The sequence below is a fragment of the Trichechus manatus genome, unplaced genomic scaffold (assembly GCF_000243295.1).
Source record: "Trichechus manatus latirostris isolate Lorelei unplaced genomic scaffold, TriManLat1.0 scaffold00088, whole genome shotgun sequence".
In the NCBI taxonomy this organism is placed as follows: domain Eukaryota; kingdom Metazoa; phylum Chordata; class Mammalia; order Sirenia; family Trichechidae; genus Trichechus; species Trichechus manatus.
The window spans coordinates 4,334,792-4,360,478 of NW_004444024.1; the positions used below are offsets into that span (position 1 = coordinate 4,334,792).

General features: G+C 48.9%; 1 protein-coding gene across 2 annotated transcripts in view; it reads right to left on the reverse strand.

Annotated features, from left to right (window-relative positions):
* Nucleotides 1–15,987: 15,987 nt before the first annotated feature.
* The window catches only part of CHRDL2 (chordin like 2), a 35,606-nt gene continuing 25,906 nt past the window's right edge, over nt 15,988–25,687 (reverse strand). Inside the window, exons 8-12 of one of the 2 annotated variants that reach the window (XM_004381967.2) lie at nt 24,665–24,859; nt 21,740–21,913; nt 20,615–20,669; nt 16,810–16,902; nt 15,988–16,153 (exon numbers count right to left, since the gene is read on the reverse strand). In XM_004381967.2, the coding sequence (XP_004382024.1) occupies nt 16,060–16,153; nt 16,810–16,902; nt 20,615–20,669; nt 21,740–21,913; nt 24,665–24,859 (611 nt within the window). In that variant the 3' untranslated portion in view covers nt 15,988–16,059. The remainder of the gene's footprint in view (nt 16,154–16,809; nt 16,903–20,614; nt 20,670–21,739; nt 21,914–24,664; nt 24,860–25,687) is intronic. The other variant, XM_012557171.1, reaches the window with a different exon arrangement.

Sequence of the window (25,687 nt, forward strand, 5' to 3'; positions counted from 1 at the left end):
TCAGCCTCCTGTGGCCTCTGCTTCTCTTTCCTGCCCTAAGAGACAGGAGCTGTTAGCTAGGCCAGCATTTTAGTTGCAAGGGGCATAGTCCCTCTCAGGCCACCTTAGGAATCCTTCTCTGGGGAGACATATGGCCTGGAACTGGAAAGGGCTCAGACACCAAAACAGCCCACCTGCATGCTCCATCCACCTCCACTCTCATCAGCCCAGTGCTCTGAGGTCCAGATCCCTGGAGGGAGCCTTCAGACTGGCTGAGCTAATCATCACTGGTAAGCAATCACCCCACTGGGTGACCCTTCCCAGAGGCCACCTGAGGGCCCAGGGAGCCTGTAACCTGGTGCTCCCCCACTTCTGATCCACGTGGCCTCCTCTGGGCAAAGACTTGCCCAGCACTGCTTCCCTGAAAGGGGTTGGCGGTGCTGTTTCACGAGAAGAAAATGTTAGGGGAGGCAAGACTATGATGTGTGAACGTCCTTGGTAACTTCTGATTAAAACCCATTGCTGTCAAGTCAATTCTGACTCATAGCGACTCTATAGGACAGGGTAGAATTCCCCATAATGTTTCCAAGGAGTGGCCGGTGGAATTGAACTGCTGACCTTTTGGTTAGCAGCAGTAGCTCTTAATCACTACACCACCAGGGCTCCGACTTCTGATTGGTACTCTGCTTACCCTGGAGTGCCCCTAGGGAGCAGTATTTCCAAGCCAGGCTACCTCATAGACTACTGGTCTCTCCTAGGGGTAGCCTAAAAATGGTTGCCTTTGCCTTAAGTATGGCTAGGGTAGAAGGGCATATCACTCAAAAAATCAAGTTATGTGTCCAGAATGGCCATTTTCATCAGAAGGGACTGTGGTTAGCAGTCTGTCAGAGGTAGGGGATTCCTCTCCATTGCAAATGGGTCTCCAGAGTCTGTGAGCAGAGTGGAACGGCCAGTTATTCCCTGGGCCCATGGTCAGAGCTCTGTCAGCTCACAAGGTGTATGACAGATGGGTGAACTCAAGGCAAGCATTGCATCACGGTGTCCTGGAAAGTTCTGGGCAGCCTGTGGGGAGGTATAGATGTGGTGACATGCCCCTGTGGGTGTGGGGAAATGGTTGGAGGGTATGTGCAGGCCCCAAATAAGCTCCCCTTGAATGAGCCCACTGCAGAGAAGAATTCACCATGACATCAAAAGAGAAGAAGAAATAGTGCACAATTCCTCACACAGGCTGAGGTCGAGGGATCCTGGAGACCACAGTGGGCTCCTGAGCTGGCCTGAAACCTGACTTTGACCCCATTCTCAGGCAATGCCCAGGGAGCTGTTGTGAGGGACCCAGCATAGCCAGGCCACCTTGAGGGAGGTCATGTGTTTTCACATCTGTAGACACTGAAGGGGGCCTGTGTAAAGGGTCATTAAAATTACACTCTTGTTTTACCTTCCCATTCCAGGAATGGGCATTTGTGACTGGCTTGATCAATTCATGGGGAGGGTTGGGGAGAGCAGAGTAGAAGCAATCTAACAGGGAGAAGTCAGGCTTCCCCAGGAGCTATGAAGGCTGGGATCTACCTGTATAATATGTTCGGGGGGTGCCACTGCAGAACTGAGCCCAACCAAAAGCAAGGCCCTGCAGGAGAATCTGGTGTTTCTGGTTATGGGCTTCCAGGAGCAAATGACTAGCCTCGTATATACCTGTCCCCACTGACACAGAGGGAAACCAAGACCTCCTGCGGCAACAAGGGGAAGCTCCAATTCCAGCTTCGACAAGTTATTAACTGCCCTGTGCCTTGGTTTCCTCAACTGTGAACTGAGAAACACAATATGTATTCTGTGAGTTTATGTGAAAGTACCTTGAACACTGCGTTCTGTGCACACTTCAGTAGGTATTGCCATTAGACTGTAATGGAGCCTACCAGAAAGCAGGGGCTATGCCTGTCCAGTTCACCTTTGTGAACCCCGTGTGTGGCACACAATAAGTGCTCAGTCTTTTCTAAATAAACTGACAGTGGAAAAGGAACATTTTTAGACCCATTATTAATTATGATCATTCCATCAGCCAACAGAGAGGGAGGCCAAGGGACCTGTGGAAAGGGCCTCTGGCCAGCAGGCCTGAGTCCTAGCCTAGTCCTGCTACTGGCTTGCTGAGGGACCAGGGGCAAGCCACGTCACCAACCTGGGCCTCTGTTTTTTCATTTGTTCAGTGAAACAGACAAGATGAGCTCTCAGGTTCCCTCTTGACTCGAGTTCCTGAGGATTTGCTGGCGGATAACCACGTACCCATCCACAACAGCATTTATGTTGATTCTGGAACCACTCTCCTGACCTTGCCCCCCTCCCCTCATGTTTTCTTTCTTTGTCTTCTTGTACTTTGGGCTTTCTTTTTTTTTTTTTTTTTTTTTCCTTTTGGGCTATTTGCAGGACTTTAAATGCTGCTTTGTTTTCTTACATATTTGTCCTGTCTTCCCCTATCCCTACCCTATATGGGGAGCTCTCTGTGGGCAGAGCTGTCTCCCCCTGCAGCCTACACATCCTCCTCTCCCTCCATATGATTGGGACAAGCCTCATCTTCACGTCGGGTCTCTCCCCTGGATCCAGCTCAGGGCTGTGGCTGCCCCGCACAACGGGTGGGGGAAGACAGAGTGACACACTTGCTGACAGACTGACGGCCGGGACTCCAAGGGCGAGCAGGCCAGCAGCCGCAAAGGTGCAGCCTGTGCCAGGTGGACCTTGCCAGCTGGAGTTATTTTTAGAAGCCATGTTTGCAAATTTTGTGTTAATAGTGTCTCTGTCCAGGCTTTGGCTCCCAGGGCTAAGGGAGGGAGAGAGTCTTGAGAAACCCTCCCTGCCTCCATGTTCTCCTCCTCAGTCGAGTACTCCTTCTCACAGGTGGCTGGGATCAGTGGGGGACTCCCATCCAGGTTGTAGTCCTCTCCAGCTGCCCATTGGAAGATACAGAGAAAATGGGGGGTAGGGGTGGGGGCCTGGAGGCCTGAAGCCTGAAGCTGAGGCTGCAGGAAGCTCATTCTGAGAGAGGAGGCAGGACCCCCAGCCTTATTCATGTCACTGGATGGGAACGAGTTGCCTTGTCTGTCACCCTCTTAGTCTGTGAGCTTGTCTCCCCCCCACTCTAGGCTTCTGTATTTCTCTGACGACCCCCACCCCCTTGTCCCATCCCACAGCCAGGCCTTGGCTGAGTCCTGTTCTGGCCTAGGTTGAATTTTGATTTGGAGACATCAGGGGAAATACCACCCAATGCCTCTTCCTGGCCCAGTTCATAAAGGGAGAGAACTGGGGACAGAGAGGTGAACAAAGCCCATACAAGTCCCGTCTTCAGGGGCTCCTGGTCTGGATGGGAAGGCAAAGGCCTTGATCTCATTATTACCAGTGTGATGGGTAGTATTCTGAAGGAGAAATGGTGGGTGCTGAGAGCACGTAACTTGCAGGAACTGAGAACTGAAGGATGAGTAGAAGTCAGGTGAAAAGTGGGTGGAAAAGAGATACACTTGGTGGGAGCAAGTGCAAAGGCCCTGAGATGAGAGCGTGAGCCTAAGGGTCTATGATTCTGTGACCATAGAGGCCAGGGCATCCCTCCCACCACGGGGGTCCCTTCCACCACAGGGGCTCCCAAGGAGGAAGTTCCCATCTTTTTCTGGTCCCCACTCATCCACACAGACCTGCACCCCTGCAGGCACAGGCACTACCCCCATCCCTAGCGTAGCCCAGCATGGAAGGTGCCTCTCCTGCAGGGCAGTGCCACTCTGCACAGCCAGGGATCCAAAAGAGTCAGCTGGAAGGGACCTGAGAGAGCCACCACTAGGTCTGCTTAGAGCTATGCTTAAATCCCTGAGCACTGGGAAGCTCACTTTCTAATAGGCAGCTTGGTAGGTGATAAGCAGCCTCTGACCAGAAAAGTTCTTCCTGCTGAAAGCCGCTGTCCTTGTGACCCTCCCAACTAGCCCCAGCCCTGCTTTCCCTCTGCTGGGAAGCAGCCTCCTGTAGCTTTTGGAGTCACAGTCCTGGATTCCAGGCCTAGCTCAACTATTTAGAACTGTGTGACCTTGGGCAAGGTGCTCAAGCTCTCTGGGCTTCATCTGTAAAATGGGTATATTAATGGAGTTGGGAGGATTAAAAAGATGAAGTGGGAAAAGCCTTAGCCCAGGGCCTGAAACATAGTAAGTGCTCAGTAAATGTTACTTTTTAGTACTATGTTATCAACATTACAGTGTAATAGATGGGGAAACTGAGGCTCCCAGTGGGGAAGGGACTTGCCCAAGGTCGCCCGGGGGTCAGTGGAAAGGTGGTCAAGGGCCGCTGTGCGAGCTGGGAGCTGAGCGAGGCCGGGCCAAGCGGGGGCGGGCGGGCTGTGGCATCAGAGGCCTTCGCTCGGCTCCAGCCCCCCTCGCCGCCTGGGCACTGCTCGGCTGCTGCGTTTTACGAGCAAAAACAAACACGTCCCACAAGCGGCCCCTGTGCGGCGCGGCCCCGCGCCCGCCAGGGCCGCCGCCGCCGCAGGGTCAAAGCCGGCTTTGTGCCCGCCCCGCCGCCCCCACGGCCCAGGCGATTTTAATTAGCGTCTGGGTCTGCGCCGGGAGATGGGAATCAAAGCCCCTGTTCTTTCAGCGCCCCCGCCCCGAACCCCCGCCTCCTGCGCCCAGATCCCCAGACTCCACATACCCCTGCTGGCAGCCGCAGGAAGTGGAGCCATCCCGAAGCGGTCGACTTGAGTTCGAATCTTGCCCCTTACTGCTGCGGGAACTGGGGCAAGTTATTGGCGCTCTGAGCCTCAGTTTACCCATTAATGATAGCACTCATCTCATTCAGCCAGTCAGCTGAATGAAGATTTAAATTTTACAAAAAGAGGGAAGGAAGGAAGAAAACAGATATGCTAGTCCTGGGAACAAGGAAGAGAAAACCTTAGGAGAGAGGTGGTGAAGTCTAGGTGAAGTTGAGAAAGGGTTCACCAGGGGCGCAGGAAAAGGCAACCCAGGCAGAGGGAACAAGTTAGGAAAAGTCTGGTGTGTTGCATTCCCCAGAGCTGGACCAGAGAGGTCAGGACAGTGAGGCAGACTTTCACCTGTGGGTGACTGGGAGCCGTGGAAGCCATTTGAGCTGGGGAGTGAGAGGTCAGATTTGTTCTTTGGAAAGTTCACTCTGGCTGTTGTGTACAGGAGGGATTGAAGGGCAAGTCTCTTAACCTCTCTGAGCCTCCATTAATCCTCATGATTGTTGAAGGGATTCAGGGACATAAGAAGGAGGAAGTATTTGGGGCAGTGACTAGGCAATGCAAGGTCACAGTTAAGAATGTAGACTCTGAACTAGACTGCGTAGGTTTAAACTCACTCTTTATCCCCTATCATTGGCAGAATGGCTTTGGGTAGGGTTGGCTAACCCCTCCTTGCCTCAGTTTCCCCAGCTGTATAATCTGGATAATAATAGTATGGCAGATAGGCCCTAGGGTTGCTCCCATAATATTCACACCCTATATAATCCCCTCTCTTTGAGTGTGGACAGGACCTGTGACTTGCTTCTGGCCAATGGAATATGTCAAAGGCAAATAGAAGATTCTGAGTTACTCAAAATGGAGGCTATCATGGGTAGGACTTATTTAATCAGGTAAAAGCCCTTAAAAGAGGAACTGGGTGCTCCCTTAAGTCAGAAACTCTCACTGTTCCTACATTTGAAGAAGTAAGCTGTCATGTCATGAGAGGGTGTCTTAGTTATCTAGTGCTGCACCACAAGTGAATGGCTTTAACAAACAGGAGTTTATTCTCTCACAGTCTAGTAGACTACAAGTCTGAATTCAGAGCGTCAGCTCCAGGGGAAGTCTTTCTCTCTCTGTCAGCTCTGGAGGAAAGTCTTCGTAATCAATCTTCCCCTGGTCTAGGAGCTTCTCAGTGCGGGGACCCCAGTCCAAAGTATGTGCTCTCCTGGCTCTACTTTGTTGGTGGTATGAGATCCCCATATGTCTCTGCTGGCTTCTCTCTTTTATATCTCAAAAGAGATTGGCTTTAGACAAAACCTAATCTTGTAGATTGAGTCCTGCATCATTAATATAACTGCGACTAATCCCACCTCATTAATATCACAGAGGCAGGATTTACAGCACATCTGGAAAATCAAATCAGATGACAAAATGGTGGACAATCACACAATACTGGGAATCATGGCCTAGCCAAGCTGATACACATTTTTGGGGGATGCAATTCAATCCATGACAGAGGGCCTATGAGAAAGTCACATGGCAAGGAATTGCCAGCAACCTCTAGATACTGAGAGTGGACCCTGGCTGACAGCCAGCAAGAAAATGGGGACCTCAGTTCTACAACTGCAAAGAGATGAATTCTGCCAACAACCTGAGGGATCTTGGAAGAGGATCTTTCCCTATTCAGGCCTCTGATAAGACCACAGCCCCAGCTGATACCTAGATTGCAGCCTGGCCAGACCTTAAAGCAGAGAGCCTTGCTAAGCTATGCCTGGACTTCTGACCAGGGCTTTGAACCTGATTGAAACGGTTCAGTCATGGCCCTTGTAAACAAAGGCATCATACACATTGCATAGCAACCAAATCTGTTGTCCGTCGGATTGTCTCCAGTAGGAAACAAATAGTGGTGCCCTGCTCAAAGATGGCAGCTGACCTCACAAGTTTGGATGTTTCAGGAGCCTGATGTGGGAGACTGGATTATTGGCAGGATTGTAGAGAGTGATACACATTCAGAGCAGCGTGGTTGGCTGCCATCTTTGGGTGGGGCACCACTGTTTGTTTCCAACTCGAGTCAAAATCCCATAGGCAACAGATTTGGTTGCTATGCAATGCATATGCTGCCCTTGTTTAAGACGGCCATGACTGAACTGTTTTGAACCAGTTCGAAGCCCTGCTTCTAACCTATAGAAACTGTGAGATAACAAACGTGTTGTTTTAAGCAGCTAAGTTTGTGGTAATTTGTTACAAAGCATAGTAAGTCCAAGCTGCACTGAAGGATTTGTCGAAAAACAAGTCTCCAGGAATTGACAGAATACCGATTGAGATGTTTCAACAAACGGATGCAGCACTGGAAGTGCTCACTCGTCTATGCCAAGAAATTTGGAAGACAGCTACCTGGCCAACTGACTGGAAGAGATCTATATTTATGCCTATTCCCAAGAAAGGTGATCCAACCGTATGCGGAAATTATCAAACAATATCATTAATATTACACGCAAATAAAATTTTGCTGAAGACCATTCAAAAGCGGCTGCAGCAATATACCAACAGGGAGCTGCCAGAAATTCAAGCTGGATTCAGAAGAGGACGTGGAACCAGGCATATCACTGCTGATGTCAGCTGGATCCTGGCTGAAAGCGGAGAATACCATAAAGATGTTTACCTGTGTTTTGTTGACTATGCAAAGGCATTCGACTGTGGAGATCCTAACAAATTATGGATAACATTGCAAAAAATGGGAATTCCAGACCACTTAATTGTACTCATGAGGAACCTGTACATAGATCAAGAGGCAGTCGTTCAAACAGAACAAGGGGATACTGCGTGGTTTAAAGTCAGGAAAGGTGTGTGTCAGTGTTGTACCCTTTCACCATACCTATTCAATCTGTATGCTGAGCAAATAATCTGAAAAGCTGGACTATATGAAGAAGAACAGGGCATCAGGATTGGAGGAAGAATCATTAACAACCTGTGGTATGCAGGTGACACAACCTTGCTTGCTGAAAGTGAAGAGGACTTGAAGCACTTACTGAGAAAGATCAAAGACTACAGCCTTCAGTATGGATTACACTTCAACATAAAGAAAACAAAAATCCTAACAACTGGACCAATAAGCAACATCATGATAAACGGAGAAAATATTGAAGTTAAGGATTTCATTTTCAACACCCATGGAAGCAGCAGTCAAGAAATCAAAAGATGCATTGCATCAGGCAAATCTGCTGTAAAAGACCTCTTTAAAGTGTTGAAAAGCAAAGATGTTACCTTGACCATGATGTTTTCAGTCACCTCATATGCCTGCAAAAGCTAGACAATGAATAAGGAAGACCAAAGAAGAATTGATGCCTTCAAATTGTGGTGTTGGCAAAGAATATTGAATGTACCACGGACTGCCAGAAGAACGAACAAATCTGTCTTGGAAGAAGTACAACCAGAATGCTCCTTGGAAGCAAAGATGGCGAGACTACGTCTCACATACTTTGGGCATGTTATCAGGAGAGACCAGTCGCTGGAGAAGGACATCATACTTGGTAAAGTAGAGGGCCAGTGAAAAAGAGGAAGACCCTCAACAAGATGAATTGACATAGTGGCTGCAACGATGGGTTCAAGCATAACTACAATTGTGAGGATGGCACAGGACCGGCAGTGTTTCGTTCTGTTGTACATGAGGTCGCTATGAGTTGGAAGCAACCGGACAGCACCTAACAACAACATAGAAAGCAAATACAAATACTATCCACCTTATAGGATTCTTTGCCTTCCTGTAGTTAACTCTGACTCATGGCTGATTTTTTTCGGAAGTAGATCGCCAGGTGTTTTTTCCAAGGGTATAGGGTTCTGGTGAAGATTAAATGAGATCACAGAGGTAAAGCTTTAGCTTGGTGCCTGGCACATAGTGCTCAGTAATTGGTAGTAATTGACTGCCCTTGCTATTATGTTTAGGATATAATACTTTATAAAAATAAGGTCTTTTTTACTGACTTTTTAATTGTGGTAAGTATATAGGTAACAGAACACTAGCCATTTCAACAATCTTCACATGTACAGTTCAGTGACTTTAATTACATTCATTATGCTGTTCAACCATCACTATTAACCATTCTCAAATTTTTCTATCATCCTTAACAGAAGCTCAGTGTCTCCTGATTATTGTGTCTTCCTTCCCCCTCCCTACAAAAATAAGTTTTTGATCATCAGCTTATTAATTAGCATGTATTATAAAATACACAGGATTTGCAGACAGAAAACCTACATTTGTGCAAACTTGCTGAGAGACCTTGATTTGGCTGTGCTGTGTCTATTAGAATGCTTTAGGCTGCCAATACCAAATACCTGACTAATGGTGGCTGTCTTAAGTTGGGATCCCTAGAAGCAGAAATTGAGGCGAGGATTCACGTGAAAGTGATGTATTAGGAAGTGTTTCTAAGAAAAACCAGTAGAGGAGTGGAGAAGTGGGACTGTGAAGGGAAGAGGGTAAGGCAAGAGTGTGATATCAAACCAAGTCCTACGAGGGGAGCTTTGGCTCAATCTTGCAGAGGTGCTCAGGGGATAAGGTAGGTCACCCCTCAGAGTTGTCCAGATCAGTGCAAGGGAGCTGGAGGATTCATGCCTCCATACTGGTCAGTCATTGGCTAAGGACCAGCCCTGGGGGGTATAAATGCCCAGGGGGTTATAAATGATTGCAGGTCAAGTGGGCTCTGGCAGCCTGAAGGCAGTGGGCAATCCTCTGACAAAGAGAAGCAGGTGCTGGCTGTTGGAATTAAAGCACACAGGGAGCCAGTGCAAAATGGTAAAGGGACCACAGGGATTATGGGAGGGTCACTGATAGCATTGCTACAGTGGCATAAACTATAGGACATCTGTTGTTTTCTTAATAAAAAAGTGGAGGTAGATGATCTCTGGAATGGTTCAATGTGGTTATCGATGTTGTTGATGACTCAGCTCCCTCCAGCCTTCCCCAGCATGCTGGCTTTCCTCATTTTCAGCCTCATAATCACAAAATGGCTGCTGCAGCTCCATGTCTCATGTAATCAACTGGTAGCATCTGAAGCAAGAAGCAAGGGGAGGGCAACAGCAAAAAAGCTTTCTCCTCATGAGACTCTCCTATGAGGAGGAAACTTTCCTTCACACCCCACCAGAACTGGGTTATCTACCCAACTCTAGACCAGTCACCAGAAGAGAAGAGTTGATTACCAAGGCTGGCTTAGATAAATCATGGTGCACCCCAGGTGCTGGGTACCCAACTAAGTGGGGCTGTTAGTGAAGTTGAAGTAGAAGAATGGCTGCTCGTGGGCAGCCAACAGTGTCTGCCACAGGGCATCAGCTTTCTCATTTGTGAAATAGGAATATTGATACCTGCCTCCCACATTTGTGATGAGGATTAAATGAGACCACATGCTTGTGAAAGGCCTTTATAATCTACAAAGCACAACAGCAATGCTGATTTTAACTATTTGTGCCCATGCTGTTTCTTCTCTGTTGCACTGTGAGCTTATTGAAAGCAGGGGCCATAGGATCTGACTTACGCTTGCTTCTGTTGATTCTCCCCTCTAAATAACTCTCAGTCTCATCTGCTTCTCTCATCTCTGTTGCCGCATCTAGCTCAGACTGCCATCATTTCTCTCACTGACGGCTGCAATAGCTTACTAACTTCTCACTGCCGTTCTTGGCTTCCTCCAAGCCTTTCTTCCACGGAAGCCTGAGGGATATTTCTAAAGTACAAATCTGATTGAGTCACATCACGGCTTGAAATCCTTCCAGGCTCAAAAATAAGGGTGATATTCAAAATAACCACTGGTTTGGAAGAGGCCCTGGCCAATCAGAATAGACACTGGCCATTGACAGCTAGACCAGTGTATCCTCCCTGAATATCAGCTGTGCTCTGAGGGCCCTGGGTAAGCTTGCCTCTGCTTACCGCTCTAGGCTTATCTCTAGAGACTGTTTCCCCCATCCCTGCTTCCTGCATCACCCCACCGCCAATGTCCAATGCTACTCCTTTGCCAGACTGAACTTCTTGTAGTTCCCCAAATATAGCACACCCTTGTTTGTTCCCAGGCCTCTGAGCATGGTGTTTCCTATGACTGGAACATGATTTTATCTACTTTCCATGACTAATTCCTTAAGGTCTCTATTTGGGTGTCCTCTCTTCCAGGAAGCTTTCTTTCTGCCTCCCCCCATGCCTTCTTCTATCAGTGTACTTATTGCTCTCTACTGTCACTGTTTATGTATCTTTCTCTCTTACCAGACTGGAAACTTTTTGAGGACACGGCTGGACACAGTTGCATCACCTATGTGGCAGTAGTAGGCAGTGATAGTGGTGGTGGTGGTGAAGGACAGGACCACCCTTAGACCAGGCAAGAGAGACCCCTGCCCTGAGCCATGCCCTCTAGAGGGCCCACTCTGACCCTCTTTCAGCTGCATCCCTACCCACAGTACAGCATGTGGTGTCTGGTTTAAGAAGCTTACTGTTAATGAGAAAATCTCATTAACAGATCATTGCAGCACAAAAGGATGTGTTCAGTTATAGAAGAGCCTACAATGCTGTGGCTGCAGAGAAGACCAGGGAAGAATTTCCTGAGGAGGTCTTAAAGGATAAGCTGGAGTACTACAGGCAGAGAATAGAGAAAGGCATTCCAGAAAGAGTGGACAACATATTTAAGACATGGAAGAGAGGACACTGGTTCAAGAAATGGTCTGAAGTTGTAAGAGTAACAGACAGCCTGGGGAAGAGGGATCCCTTTGGTGACTATGTGTTTGCTATCTACCCACCCTCTTATTTTGGAGAACTGCTCTTGCCCTACTCCAATCATATGATTTTAGTACCGCATCAACTGAACACCCAGGATTGGTGATACATCACCCAATATGGCCTAAACAGAGTCCTTCCCAAGAGAATTTCTGTTGGAGTTGGAAGGGATGATCCTTTTTACCCTATAGAGTTGAGAGCTGTTAGGATGCTGAGCTGTACATGGAGTGTTGTCTGTCTCTTGAAGGAGTGGCTTGGAAAGAAAGGAGCTGATATGCAGGAGGCAGCAGAGTTGAGAATGGAGAGAGAGCATCCTGATGGTATCAGAGTCCCTGATTCAAGTCTTTCTGGAGCCCAGATCCATCCCAACTTGATCAGGATTCAAGTGGATTCAAGGTGGGACTAGGGAGAGAAATTAAATGTTATGTGCTCATTAAAACACCCTTGAACTGGAGTTCAGAGATCTAGGTTCTAATTCCTATTTTGGAAGGTCTGAGGTAACTCCTATACACAGAAACCCACACCCACGCACCTCCCTTCCAATCTCAGCCAACCTCCTACAGCAGTTCCTACTCATCTTCCGCGAGCTAACCCTGACTGAGGAGAAGGCAGGCAGGGGGTGTCTTCCAGGGACCAGGGTAAGGGGAAGGAGGGTGGCTGAGCCAGCCCTAGAGAGAGATGCCATTGTGCCCGTTGGAGCCCCAGGCCTTCCCTCACCCCCAGGCCAGTCCCAAACCACAGGCCACGTCCTGTTTCTTGGAAATACCACCATTTCCCAGAGCCCAAGGTTCGTGGCAGTGTGTGTGTTGGGGGGTGCTTTACAGCTTCTGGAGGAGGAGGAAGCCTCCCCAGGAAACCTGGAGGCCAGGCCTGGCATCATAATAGGAAGACCAAACTTTAAGGCCAGGAAGCTACCTGGGGAGTTCAAGTCATTAGAGTTATTAGAGGCTCTGGGCCCAGGTCAGCTGCACCTGTCCCATCCCAGGCCTGGCTGGAACCCTTCAGTGCTCTGGTACCCATAGGGTGTAGAATCACAGACATCAGTTGGAATCTAGCAACTCCATTTACTAGTGTGTGATCCTGGTTAGGTAATTTCCTCTTCCTGAGCCTTAGTTTTCTCATTTTTATAATATGAACAATAATCCCCAACTCTGGCTTATCCTGGGCATCAGATGAGACAATGGATTTGAATGTGCTTTGTTAACTAATGACCAGGCACCTAGGAAGGATGTGACCACCTCATCTGAAGCCAAGGGCTGTGCCCAACCTGGCCACCAACCAGAACAATAGATCCCATGGACACTCCCTGCTGGAGCCTCGGGGAGCCCCATGAGGGACAGAGCTGGGCAACCTTTGGAGACCACCCCTTCCCTCTCTCAGCACACTCATGGGAAGACCAGCCAGAGTTACACAGCAAGTTAGAGGCGGAGGAAGAGTGGATTTTGACTTGTCCCTAAACCTTGCTTTTCTCTATCTTCACTTCTGTTTCTTCTACTTTTCCCTCTCCTGTGGCTTCTTCTCCTCATCACCAGGACTTGCTTAAGTCTCTCTCATCCTAGAAACCCCTTTTTGCCATCCCATGTCCACAGCCAGCCACTGCCCTGCCTCTCTTTTCTCGTTTTCTGCCAAATTTCTTAGAAGTCTTGTCTCTGTCTCCTTACTTCCCAGACATTGCCTCAGTGCCAGCTTCTGCCCCTCAGCTCTCTTGACATTGCTTGCTGCCGTGGTCTCCAGAAGCCTCCTTGTCCCCATGGAGAACCCTTTTCAGGCCTCATCTTACTGGATCTCTCAGCCACCACAATATCCTTGCTTTTCGCTTGCCTCCTTTGCTGTTGCTCCAGGGTTCTGTCCTGTTCTCTTTTCACTCTATAATCTCTTCCAAATCAGTGTCCTCCCCTCTCCTGGCTTTAGTTACCACCCATAGGCCAGCAGCTCCCAAATCCCCATATCTAGCCCAGGCCTCTCTCCAGACCCATAATATATCCAAACGGCTATGGATATTTCCTCTCAGATGTCTCCCAGGCACTTCTGACTCAACTTGTGCTCAGCTGAAACTTCTCCTGGGTTTTCTACCCAGTCAACTAAGTGAGACACCCAGGTACACACTAGAATCTTCCCTCTTCCTCCACACTACATCCAGTCAGTCATCAACTCTGTTTTCTCCTACACATCCCCATTGCTTCTCTCCTACAGAGGCCATTGTCATCTGTCATGGATTCCTACAACACTGTCTACCTGGTCTCAGCCTCTCTCTGCTAGACTGTTCTTCATGCAGCCAGTTTTGGAAAACACAAATCTGACCAAAGGATTTGAAACCCTTCCAGGGCTCCCTGCTGGCTCAGGATGAAGCCAAAGCTTCTTAGCTGGGTATTCGCCCTCACCTCCTTTGCTTTTTGCCTCAAACTTTATTATCCAGCAACAGTTAGCTGTTTGTGATTCTCCCTATAAGATGCTATTTTTTATCTTCTGTGCAGTTTTCTCTTCTTATACCATCACTCACCCTCCCCTCTCTCCGTTTACCTTTTTTCTAACTCCTATTCATCCTTTAGAGCCAGCTTAGGTGTCCTCAGCCCGGGTTAGGGGGCTGTGCTCCCCTTGGTCCTGCTGTCCCAGCTCTTAGCATTTATTGTTATTGTGTGTGATGCCTGTCTCCTTCTCAAGATTTGGGGCTCCCTTGGGTCAGGGAGGGCGATATCAGTTCCTTTCAGATTGTCAGAGGTATACCATAAGGCCTACACCAGACTAGCTCAGAAGATGCTTTACAGATGAATGTATGGAAGGAAACAGACAACTTAGAGCAGTGTAAAACTATGACAGATCTGCTTAAAAATTCACAAAGCAAGTCTTGTGTTAATGACACTCAGAAAGTTCTGGACCAAAGTGAGGAGGTATTGTTGTGCTGAACATGCCTCCCATGGTGAAAAAGTTTTGCGGTAAACATTATAGGCTTCAGGTAAGCCTATCAGAGAAGCCAGGAAGGCAGCTTGGTCCGTACCATCGGGAAAAGTACACAGGGAAGTCCATTCCTGTCATGAGACCTCAGAGCTGCCTCTAATTACAGATTCCTGCCTCCAACCCTACTCTCCAGCAAGAGAAGAGGCCCTTGTGCAGTAGGCAGAGGTGGAGTGGGGTGTTCGGGAAGGCTTCACTGAGGAGAAGGCATCTGAGCTAGGTTGGAGGATGACTGGGGTTCACCATCTGAATGACTGAGCTTTCAGATTCCCACACTTTAAAAGCCTGCCCAGAACTATTCCCACAGTCCCAAGTTAACACTATGGGGTGAGTAAGCAAAGCTGAAATGATGAGTCTTCTCTATGAGGGACAAGTAGAGGCTATATGGGGAGGAGATGGATGTCTTCCTATTCAGGGACAAGGGAAGATTCCAACCATGTTCCTCAAACCCCAGACTCTCAAACCAGGCTCCTGGAGGTGGCAAAGGGAGTTTGAGGGAGGGGTGACACCTGTCCCTGATCTTTGAGGGTGGCATTAGGTGGGCTGCTTAGCAGACTCCCAGGAGATCAGAAATCCCAGGGACAAAACCAAGGCTAGAGAGAAAATATCCAGGGCCCTCTAAGCAGCTGCAGCTGGCAGAACTCCAGCCAACGGGCCACTCTCCACCACTCTCTGGGGTTTCCAATCAGGACTGGGGAGGGGGGAGCCATAAGATGTAGGGTGATTTAGACCATCTGTACTGGGGAACATTGGCCTGGGAGTCAGTAGCCCTGGGTTCTAGTCCTGGCTTCACCACTAATCACCACGAGGCTTTGGGGAAGACATTTGCTGATCTTGAGCCTTCGTTTTCTCCTCTCTAAAATGTGGTAATTCCTACACTCTGTTCATCTGAGAATTAAGTGAAACCATGGGTGTTAAAACACCTTTGAAATTGCAAGGAATTGTACATGTGGAAAGGATAAACTATTTATGTTGTCTTTAATTGTCACTATTAGGCCTTCTTCCCAGATCACAGTACTGGGGTTGGAAATCTGGCTGCCAAGTCTTGGAAACCCTCTGAGACGAGGATATTTGGGCTTATAACATTAGTCATAGTGTGGAACAGGGGGAAAAGTGTTAGCCTGGAGTAAGAGACCTGACTTCCAACTCCAAATCTGCTACTAACCAGCTCTGTGGCTTCAGGCAAATACCGTTCCTCCCAAAACTCAGTTTCTTCATTGTAAAGCGTGGCTGGCAATTGTAAGGATCCCTGGAATATTGGTTGGGAAAGTGCTGTGAGGCTCCATTCACCCCTCTCCTGGCTAACTAGAGTCTGCCTTCCTTCTTAGGCTCAGTACCAAAAGAGCTATGGAAGGGGGCTGCCCATAAAAGGAGGTGCCATGGTTGGGAGTTTAGGGACAGATGCTGTGAACGCAGGGGACAAGGTCATGGTGACGGACAAGGGCCTGGGGAACTAGCCCTGGCTCTAGATACAACTCACTGTGAGGACTGGGGCCAGTCTCTGCCCCTTCTGGATCTGTTTCCACCCCTGCGAGATAGGGATAACCAGGCCTGCCGTGCGGAGTCACTGTGAGAACACACAGGCATCTGGATATGAACGTAGCAGGCTGAGTTGAGGAGTAATGCAACTTCTTATTTATTAATATATAATAACAAAAATGATAAAGCTCATATAGGCAACTGTTTAGGTCTTTGTTGTTATAAGGTCTTGGTCGCTTTGTCTGGACTGGCTGTGACCTTCAGCTCTGGGATCTGGGCTAGGAAGACGTTCCAGTGACCTGCCTGGAAGAAGGCAGAAGAGTTGTGTGTGTGAATGTGTACAACAGAGGCAGAGTGGCTGGGGGTGGGCAAGCTTAGAGCAAAGAGGAACTGAGTGGGTCAGGGTTTGGAACCCACAGGGAGGAAGAAGGTGAGTATCCCCATCATACTGTTCTGGCACATGACCCAGACTTCAAATACCCTACTTCTGTGGGCTAGGCTGGTTTCCTAACACCTGTTGTCCCCTCCCCCATCTGCAGCCCCACCTGAGTACATCTTCCTAAGTGTACTGTAGAGTAAATGAAGGCTATCAGAATGAAAGCAGCTAGGAGGGTCTCAGGAGTCCTACTCCACCAGCCTATGGGAAGTGTGCCCATAGAGAGGGAGTAGGCAGCACCAGGGTTTGGAGGCTCAGGCTTCCCCCTCTGCAGCTCTGTCTTCCCGCCACCCCTAAGTCCAAATTCAGCCAGCTGTGCTTCACCTTCCCGCTCACCGAGTTGGGAAATCTCTGGCCCAGACGCCTACTGGATTCCTGTGCCGGGAACTGACGTCTGTAGCTGACAGCCCCCCCCTTTACAGCCCCTCCTCCCGGCACCGGCAGCCTGGGAACTAACGAGAGGCTCCAGCCTCTATCCCTGTTCTTGTCCCAGGCCCCATTCTTCAGCCCAGGTCCCACCTTCGTGGGTGCTGGTGAGTAGCCGGAAGTTCTGTGCCTCTTTCTGGAAGTCTTGCTTCCTGACTTTCTTGATCTGAATCAAGTGGAAGATTCCTGAGGGCAGAGACAAGGGCATGAGCAAGAATAGCAGGACTTCTTGGTCAGTGAAACAGGGTGACTTAGACACAGAACTGACCTGGTCTCTTTCTTCCCCAGGCCCCATTCTGATTAAATGCCAAACCCAGTTGATTAACCTTCTTAAATGTTTTGAAACTATCTCTTCTCCCATCCCAACTGCCACTCTCCTCATTCAGACCTTGGGTCACTACATTAGACTCCTAACTCCTTTCATACCCCCTCTAATCCATAATTCTAACCACAGTCATTGGAAAATGGGCATGCTCCCTTGTCATTCCCCTTCCCTGACATCCCATCACCTCCACAGTAAAGTCCATGTACGTTGGCCTCCTCTCTCTGCCAACCATGCCCCTGTCATCATCACCATCCTGTCCCCACACCACTCCTCTGTCCACAGTGCAGGAAGGAAGGGAGAGTGGGAATTGAGGAGGGAGGGAGGGAAGAGGGAAGAGAGGAAGAGAGAGAGGGAGGGAGGGAAGGAGGGAAAAAGGAAGGGAGAAAGAGAGAGGGAGGGATGGAGGGAGGGAGGAAAAAAGGAAGGAAAGACCAACCCATACGAACTTCTCAAGCTTTTCTCTGGGCATAGAACTTACAATAAAAATCAGTAAGGACACTTATTCAAATACCAAAACAAAAAAAAACTAACAAGTGTCTGAGTTCTAGCCCCCTTTCAGCCCAAGGTTCAGTTCACCCCAGCTCCCCCTAAGTGGCCTTGCCTGTGCTCCAGCCAAAACCAACTACTTGAAGCCCCCTGAGGAGGGCAAGCCTTGGCATATGCCACTCCCTCTGCTGGAACACATTTCTGCTATTGCCCTGGTCCACCAGATGAACTCCTACTCATCCTCCAAGCCTTAGTTTAACACCTCCTCGGGCAGTTGTAACTTCCTCCTTGGGGTACCCACAACACTTGGCTTCTGTGTGCCATGGTACCTATTTCTAATGGCTATCATTGTGTCTATTTCTGCCTCCCCTATCAGACCGGGAACCACTGGAGGGCCTTCCTCTCTGAGCTGCCAGAGCCTGACCCACTTAGGCATGTAGAATAAATGAGTGAATCCCTGTGTGGACGGATGGATGGATGGATGGACGGATGGATGGGTAGATGAGTAAATACATGCGTGTGCCAAGGCCAGGCTCTGAAGAGGAAAGAGGTGTTAACTGGATCCCCTGACGTTTGTATCCCATGGGGAGCTGGCCACTAGGATGCCACTGGCATCACACATGGCACTGAGGCTTGGAGAACATGGGCTGTTAGATCGTTCCAGCTGTTACCACCATGGTCTGTGGCCAGAAAGAACAGATGCAAACAGCAAGGCCTCTGCTAGGCCAGCATCACCCTGAAGAAAGCCAAGAACTGGCCCTGCTTATGGGATCCCACCAAGGGGAGCACAGAGAGCACTGTTCCCGGCCCTAGTTCCAGGAATCAGGGAATGTCCACACTGCCCTTGGGACTCCCAGCCCAGATACTAAGCACAAGGACATAGAGGAGACCTGCTTCAAAGGCAAGGGCATGCACACTTGAGAGTTAGCTTCATTCAGACACTGAGGGGATGCATCACAGAGGCAGGCAACGAGCACGAGCTGGGAACAGGTCCTTTTGCAGCAGGCCTGCCACTCAGACTCTGCTGGAGCATAGAGTCAGCTTCAGTGGCTGCACACACCCCAGGAGATAGATAAACTGGAGAGGAGGTGATAGGGATGGTGGTGGGTCCCCACTCTGCAGCTGTAAATCATGACTGAAAGGACTGAGCTCTTTGGCCTGGAATCAGAAACTAGATCAAGGGTCATGTTTGTGCCTCTTGCCCTTTGAAGAACTGTGCCAAGTCTGAGGGGCAGTTTGGTTCTGTGGGCCCCCAAGGCAAAGCTGGGACTGGTGGGTGAGTCCCAGTTCAGGCTCAGCTCAGTGTGAAGAAATCCTTCCCTGGGTGGAGCCATTCACAGTGTTGGAAATGAATAACCTGTCAGGGTGTAAGAGTGGAGGTATGTGCAGTCAGGGAGGCTGCAGGGGAACTTCCTCCCTAGGCAGGGATTGGAATGGAGGCTCCTGACGTCCCCTCTACCCTGAAACTTAGGAATCTAAAAGGCTTTTAACCCTAAGCCAACTCTCTGCTCAGATTCTGGTTGCTGGGACTGGGCCCACTGTGGCATGGCCCAGCCTTGCATGGGTTTCACATCCACCTGCTCTCTTTGTTTCCAGCCCAACTCTCCTTTTCTTCTCCCAGCCCCCAAGCCTGCTGTCTCCACAGTTTTTGAGTGAATAAACAGAGCAAGCAGTTCCCACTAAGGATCAGACCTAGGGAGTGTTTGTTTTGACTTCCATGGTCTGGGGCAGGGAGTAATGAGGCAGCTGATGGGGCATTTAGGCAACCCAGGGGGTCAGGAGATGCAGAGGAGGTTTGCTATTGACAAGATGATGGGACCTGGCATTGTGAAGTTGAAGAGTCCTCCCACCCACCATCTTGTTGAAATGAAGTGATAGTGAGATCGGTCCTGGGCACAGACGCGGCACTGAGGACAGTCAGACTTGGGTTTGAATCCTTGCTTTACTGCTTAAACTGTGTGATTTTGAGCAAGTCATTTTACCTCTCAGACTCAGCGTTCTTATCTGCAAAATGAGGGCATTAATACATACCCCTCAGATTTATTATGAGGATTAAATGAGGCACATTATACAAAGTGCTTGCTACATATCAATCACAGAGCACAGGGTGTAGGAGCATGGGCTCTGGAGCCAGAGTTAGAGACTGCTGCCACCACCTTGCCTGCAGTGCACTCTTCTTTGCCTCCTTAAATCCTATCCAGTCCCAAGCCCATCCTCCATGAAGCCTTCCCTGCCCAGCTCAGCAAGCCCAGAGTAAAAGCGCAGCTAGCAACTGTCCAGGGATGGATGGAATCTCATGGCTCAAAAGGCTTGTGAGGGTTACTGACCCAAACTCCCCACCTGTTGACAGAATCCCCACCTAGCCCTTGCTTGCACATGTCCCCTGAAGGTGCACATTTCTTGCTCCCTCCCTTGCACTGTGAGAAGGCTCTAAGTATGAAAAAGTTCATCCTCTCATTGACCTGAAACTTGCCTCTCTGTAACTCTAATCAACTGGTGGGGTGGAATGAGAAGGATACTAATATTTTTACTGACTGGTGGTACAGTGGTTAAGAGTTTGGCTGCTAACCAAAAGGGTGGCAGTTCGAATCCACCAGCCACTCCTTGGAAACCCTATGGGGCAGTTCTTTTCTGTCCTATAGTGTCGATATGAGTTGGAATGGACTCGACGGCACACGACAACAACTATTTCAGGGGCTTACCTATGTTATTTCATTTAATCCTCCCCAAACGCTCCTCCCCAATTAACAAAAGAGAAAACCGAGGCCCAGAAAGGTCAAGTGATTGCCCAAGGCCACACAGTTAAGGTATGGCAGAGTAGGGATTTGAACCTAGCTCTGTGTGATTCCAAAGCCCCTCCTTGTTGTTCTGACCCTTGAGGTCACTCAGAACGTGGCTGCTCCCTCTGGCTGGAGCAGCCCTTCAGAGCCATGAAGCCAGCAGTCCTGTCCCCCTGAGTCCTCTTCTCCAGGCTGAACAGCTCCACTTTCTTCGTCCATTCCTCCTATGACAGGGGCAGAGTAGAGCAGGGAAAGAGCTGCATCTGATGTCACAAACATGGGCTCTAGCTCCCGCTCCTCTACTTACTGGCTGTGTGGCCTTGGGCCAGGTAGTTCACCTCTCTGAGCCTCAGTTTCCTCATCTGTAAAATGAGGATAATAATACCTAACTCTCAGGATCCTCAAGGATCAAATGAGATAATGAATGTGAAAGCACTTTGTAAACTCTAAAGTGCTGCACACATTGGCTGTCATTATCATCATTCTTATTACTAATCCCTCTTCCACCCCCACCCTGACCCCCAGCCAAACCCATCAGTAGAGGAAAGTGACCTTAGTTAGTGCTAATTTACACCTAAGGATTCAGTTTGGATCATGGCTTAATGTTTTACTCTACCGAGGGGAGTTATGTTTTAAAGGTTGTTGCTGTTGCTAGTTGCCCTCAAGTCAATTCTGACTCATGGCGACCCCATGTGTGCAGAGTAGAACTGCTCCATAGGATTTTCAAGGCTGTGACCTTTCAGAAGCAGATCACCAGACCTGTCTTCTGAGGCACCTCTGGGTGGGTTTAAACTGCCAACCTTTGCGCTAGCAGTCAAGTGCTTAACCATTTATGCCACCCAGGAGCCTTTGTTTTAAAGGAAGAGCCACAAAACTGAACTCTCAGTAATTCCCAACCTTCAGTTGGTAATATGAGTAGCCTGTTGAATAGGGTTGGTTTCTCACAGAATGAGAAATATACTGATGTCAACTTAACTTGGAGTGGTGGACTCTGCCATGTAGAAAAGATTCAAGGTCCTCTGGCTTTGAGGATGCTGTGTAGTCATCTTGCCTGAAAATATCTCCCCAGCTGACAGAGTGCTTAAATTTTACCATTAAAGAGCTAGTTATTTCATCAGGGCAAGCATTACCCTCTCCTGACTCCTTTTAAGGTGCAACAACTCCTTCCCCCCAGGAGAGGGAGCACTTTGAGTCCTTGGCATCTCAGAGAGAGTGAACTTATCAGAGCTGCCGGAGACTCACAGACTCAGAATTATTATCTTCCTATATCTTAAAATCAGGGTCTTTTAAACCTGGAAGGGCAGCCAGAGGCAAGTCTTCCTGGACTAGAGGCACCTGATCAACATGACATCTGTAAGGCCCATGTGGGGCCTGGAGCTCGGGAAGGGGGAAGGCCAGAGGCACACTCAGCTGGGAATGGGCCAATGCTCACCTTTTACCAACTTCCAGAGGTAGATCTCCACCTGGTCTGAGGCCTCACGCTCAAGGGCAAAGCGGCGCAGGTTATCTGGGCTTGGGGACACTGACGTGTGGACGATGACTCGGCTAGGTGACTTTGGACACTTGGTGGCACTGATCTCACTGTGGCCAGGGTCTGTCTTGTCCTCTGGGAGAGACAAAGAGCTCATGAATGCTGTTTCCCCACCCCGAGTAGGCCCAGGAAGAGGGCCCCTGGTCTGCCATCCCCCTTAGGGGCTCTGTGGTCTTTGGGAAGGTACTGGTGCCCCCGGGGAAGAGAAGGAGGACTCTGGGGAGGGGAGGGGGCAGCTCCCCCATTCACCTCCCCTTGATTAGCACATCAGAAAACTTCTCATCCTTCAGGGCTCAGTTTACCTTCCACCTCCTCCAGCAGCCTGCCTGGAGCCCGCTGATTTCTCCCACCATAGCTTTTAAACAGCCTTTCGCTTATGGATATTGGTGATGGTTGCACAGCATGATTCATGTAATTAATGTCACTATATTGTACATGTGAAAACCATCACCAGGGCTCCTTCTGTCCTATATACCAAAGTAAAACTAAAAAAAAAAAAAAAAACCTTTCTTGCTTATGCCACTCACTCACACCCCCCATCCCATGCTACCTTGCATTGCCTTATAATTGTTCCACTTGGGTATGTTTTAGCTCTAAAAGAGATGCACAATGTAAAGGGCAGGAACTGCATCACCTCTGTCTTTTGAATCATTCACACCACTAAGCATAGGCTCTCAATGAATAGCATGAAAGATCTGGGACGTTGAGGTGATGATGGCAGTAGTGATAGTGATGGTTTGTGCTGGTGGGAGAGGTGGCGGTGATCATGATAATAGTGACCGTAGTGATGGTGGTAATGGTGGTGGTGGTAATGTTTTTGGTGCCAAATTGGATCCAGTTCTAAAGCGTGATGTGCTGGCAATCCAAGGACATTCCCCAGGACTTACTGTGTACCAACACTCCCTGGACCATCTTTCAGGGACTGAAGGTCTAAGTCCCTACAACCCCCTTCTAGACCCCTACTAGTTATGAAGTCCTCCTAGATGTCAAGCTGAGACCTATCAGGCTACAGTCTCAATATTTTTAAAGGGAAAGGGACTGGGATCAGGGGTGGAGCACAAGACCAGGTGTGTTTGAAGGAGCCCAGGAGCGAGCCAATCTCAAAGAGAATTCAAGTTGAATTCCTACTCCTCACTGTGTTCCAGGCCCATTCCTGTTATGCTCCCCGCCAGCCCTGTCCTAATAGCATATAACTCTGATAAATAATAATGATCCTTTATGTTTGGATTTTGATTTACAATCCACAAAGCATTTTTACCAACTCTCTGTCTGAAGCTCAGAAAGGGAAAATAACTTGTCCGAGTTCACAACAGTTAGTTAAAAAAAAAAAAAAAATCCTTGCCATCAAGCCGAACTGCCCCATAGAGTTTCCAGTTTCCAACTGCCTAGTGGATTCAAACTCCTGACCTTTTGGTTAGCAGCCATAGCACTTAACCAGTACACCACCAGGCTTTCCAATAGTAAGTTAGGGAAGTTAATTAGAAAGTAAGTAACTCAAATATCCTGACATTAAATTCTGGGAGAGATGGAGACTTAAGATAAATTTCATCACTCAGTTATCTCATTTGTGAGGATTAAATGACATATGTGAATCACAGTACAATACCTGACAGATAGTAGGTGCTCGGTGCACATTTCCTTCCTCTTTTCTTTTCTCTCTCTCTTTTTTTTTTTTTGGTCCCCCTTCCCTTTCTTTCAGGAGTCCCTGGGTGGCACAGATTGTTAAGTGCTGGGCTACTAAGCCAAAGGTTGGCTGTTCAAACCCACCCAGAGGCACCTCAGAAATAAGGCCTGGCTATCTGCTTCCAAAAGGTCACAGCCTTGAAAACTCTATGGAGCACTGTTCTATTCTGACACGCATGGGGTCGCCATAAGTTGGAATTGACTTGAAGACAACTGGTTCTCCCGCCCACCCTGCTTCCTTTCAGCTTTGCCAGCCTAGCCCTCTAGCAGAGGCAGTCAGGCTCCAACTTCAACTCTTGCCTTCTACCCCACCTGCCTTCCTTCCTGGCTTGAGAGAATGGGCTTGACCCTGCCAACAGCTGCTGTGGAAAACCACAAGCTGCTCTTCTCAATGAGACACTGTAAGGGTCTCTTCTGCAGACCTGTTAACCCTAGGGTCACATGACGTTGTTGAAAGAACCCACCAACAAGTCTGGAAGCCTGAGTTCTAGTTCCAGCTCCGCTACTGCTTTGCTGTATAACTTGGGAAAGTCCCTTCTCTCCTCTGGGCTCGATTTCCCCATAAGCAGATGAGAGTTGAATGAGAAAGGAAGACAATAGTGGTTGAGAGCATAGGCTTTGGAGTAAGACAGACCTTGGTTCAAGTTCCAGCTCTGTCACTTACAGCTGTTTGACCTCAGACAAGGGACTTATCTTCTCATTTTGTAAAATGGAGATAAAGATACCTACTCTGCCCACTATAGTGAGGATTAAATTAATTCATGCCTGTGAAATACCTACCTGGCACACTGTAAATATTCAGGAAACACTGGCAATTACTCTCACAAGTTCCAGTAGTCTAAGACTTCATGACTTCATGGAGTTCCAGACTTTGTCTGATTCCATATATGTGTCTGAGAGCCTCTCAATCTATTACTGTAACATTTGATGGTTCTAGAAATCTAATATTTTACAAGTCTGACATTTTCCACTCCTGTGTTTCTAATGTTCTGTGCTTCTATAAATACCGAGTCCATGCCCTTCCATGTCGCAGATGTTCCAAGTGTCTGTGGCCCTGGGCAGAGAAACCCAGGGCTCATTCTGGCCATTGCCCTCTCTGTCCCCAGTGCCCATTGCCCCCCTGCCCCCGGCACCTCTTTCTACCTGGGCAAATCTTGCAGCACTTCCCAGCCACTTTCTCGGGGTGATGGCAGGGGTACTCGGTAGGGCAGGTCACGCGCTGGCAGTCCTGGTGGCCGTCCTGACAGGTGCACAGGATGCAGGGCAGGGGTCCAAAGGAGCGGAAGGCTGGGTGCCACACCTCCCCATGGGAATATGTCTTCCCACCGTGCACACAGGCTGGGCCAAGGAGGGCAGGAAGGGAGGAGGGTCAGTGCCTCAGACCTAGGCCACAGCCTCTGGTCCAGCAATGGGTGGGGCCTTGAGGAGCCCCCATTCCACTGTCTGGCCTAGCCACAATGCCTGTGAATGGAGGCCAGGGTATAAATCCTCCCCTGTCACTGATCCCCCTTATCTCAGCACTCAGGGCTCAGATGTGTCAGGTAAGTGCTTACTGAAGATCAAGAGTCCTCCTGCTGCCCTTCACGAGGCATCTCTGGTGGAGCAAGGAGAGGTCTGGTAGTCAGCAGAAGCGAGGTCAAGTTCTATTGCTACCTGGTTGTGCAAATGAACTCTGGCTGGTGGCTTTCCCTTTCTCAGCCTTAGTGTCCCATCAGGACAAAGGGGGATGGGACTTAGTAGCTGCCACGGCCCCTCTTGCTCCACCAGCTGGACTGCCCTGAGACTTCTTTCCTCTCCTCTGCTGCCACAGCTACCCATGTGGCCTCCTTCCTGCTCCCTCCTGGCTGGCCTCCTATTGCCCAGTATGATCCCTCCTTCCTTTGTCAAAAAAAAAACTTCCCTCAGCACATCCTTATATTATAGGCATTTATTTATGTCTGTCTCCCAACTAATCTATGAGCCCCTCAAGGGCAGGGATAATTTTTCATTTTTCTGTTCCGTCTCTCCCATTTCCCAGCAAAGATATGGAGATACTCAAAAAAGTATTATTGTACTGGCCAGTAGTCAGGACACTTGAGTTCCAGTCTTTGTTCTGTCTCTAACTCAGTACTTTGAACCTCTGTGTCCTCATCTATCAAAGGGGGATTTAGACCTGATGACCTTAAG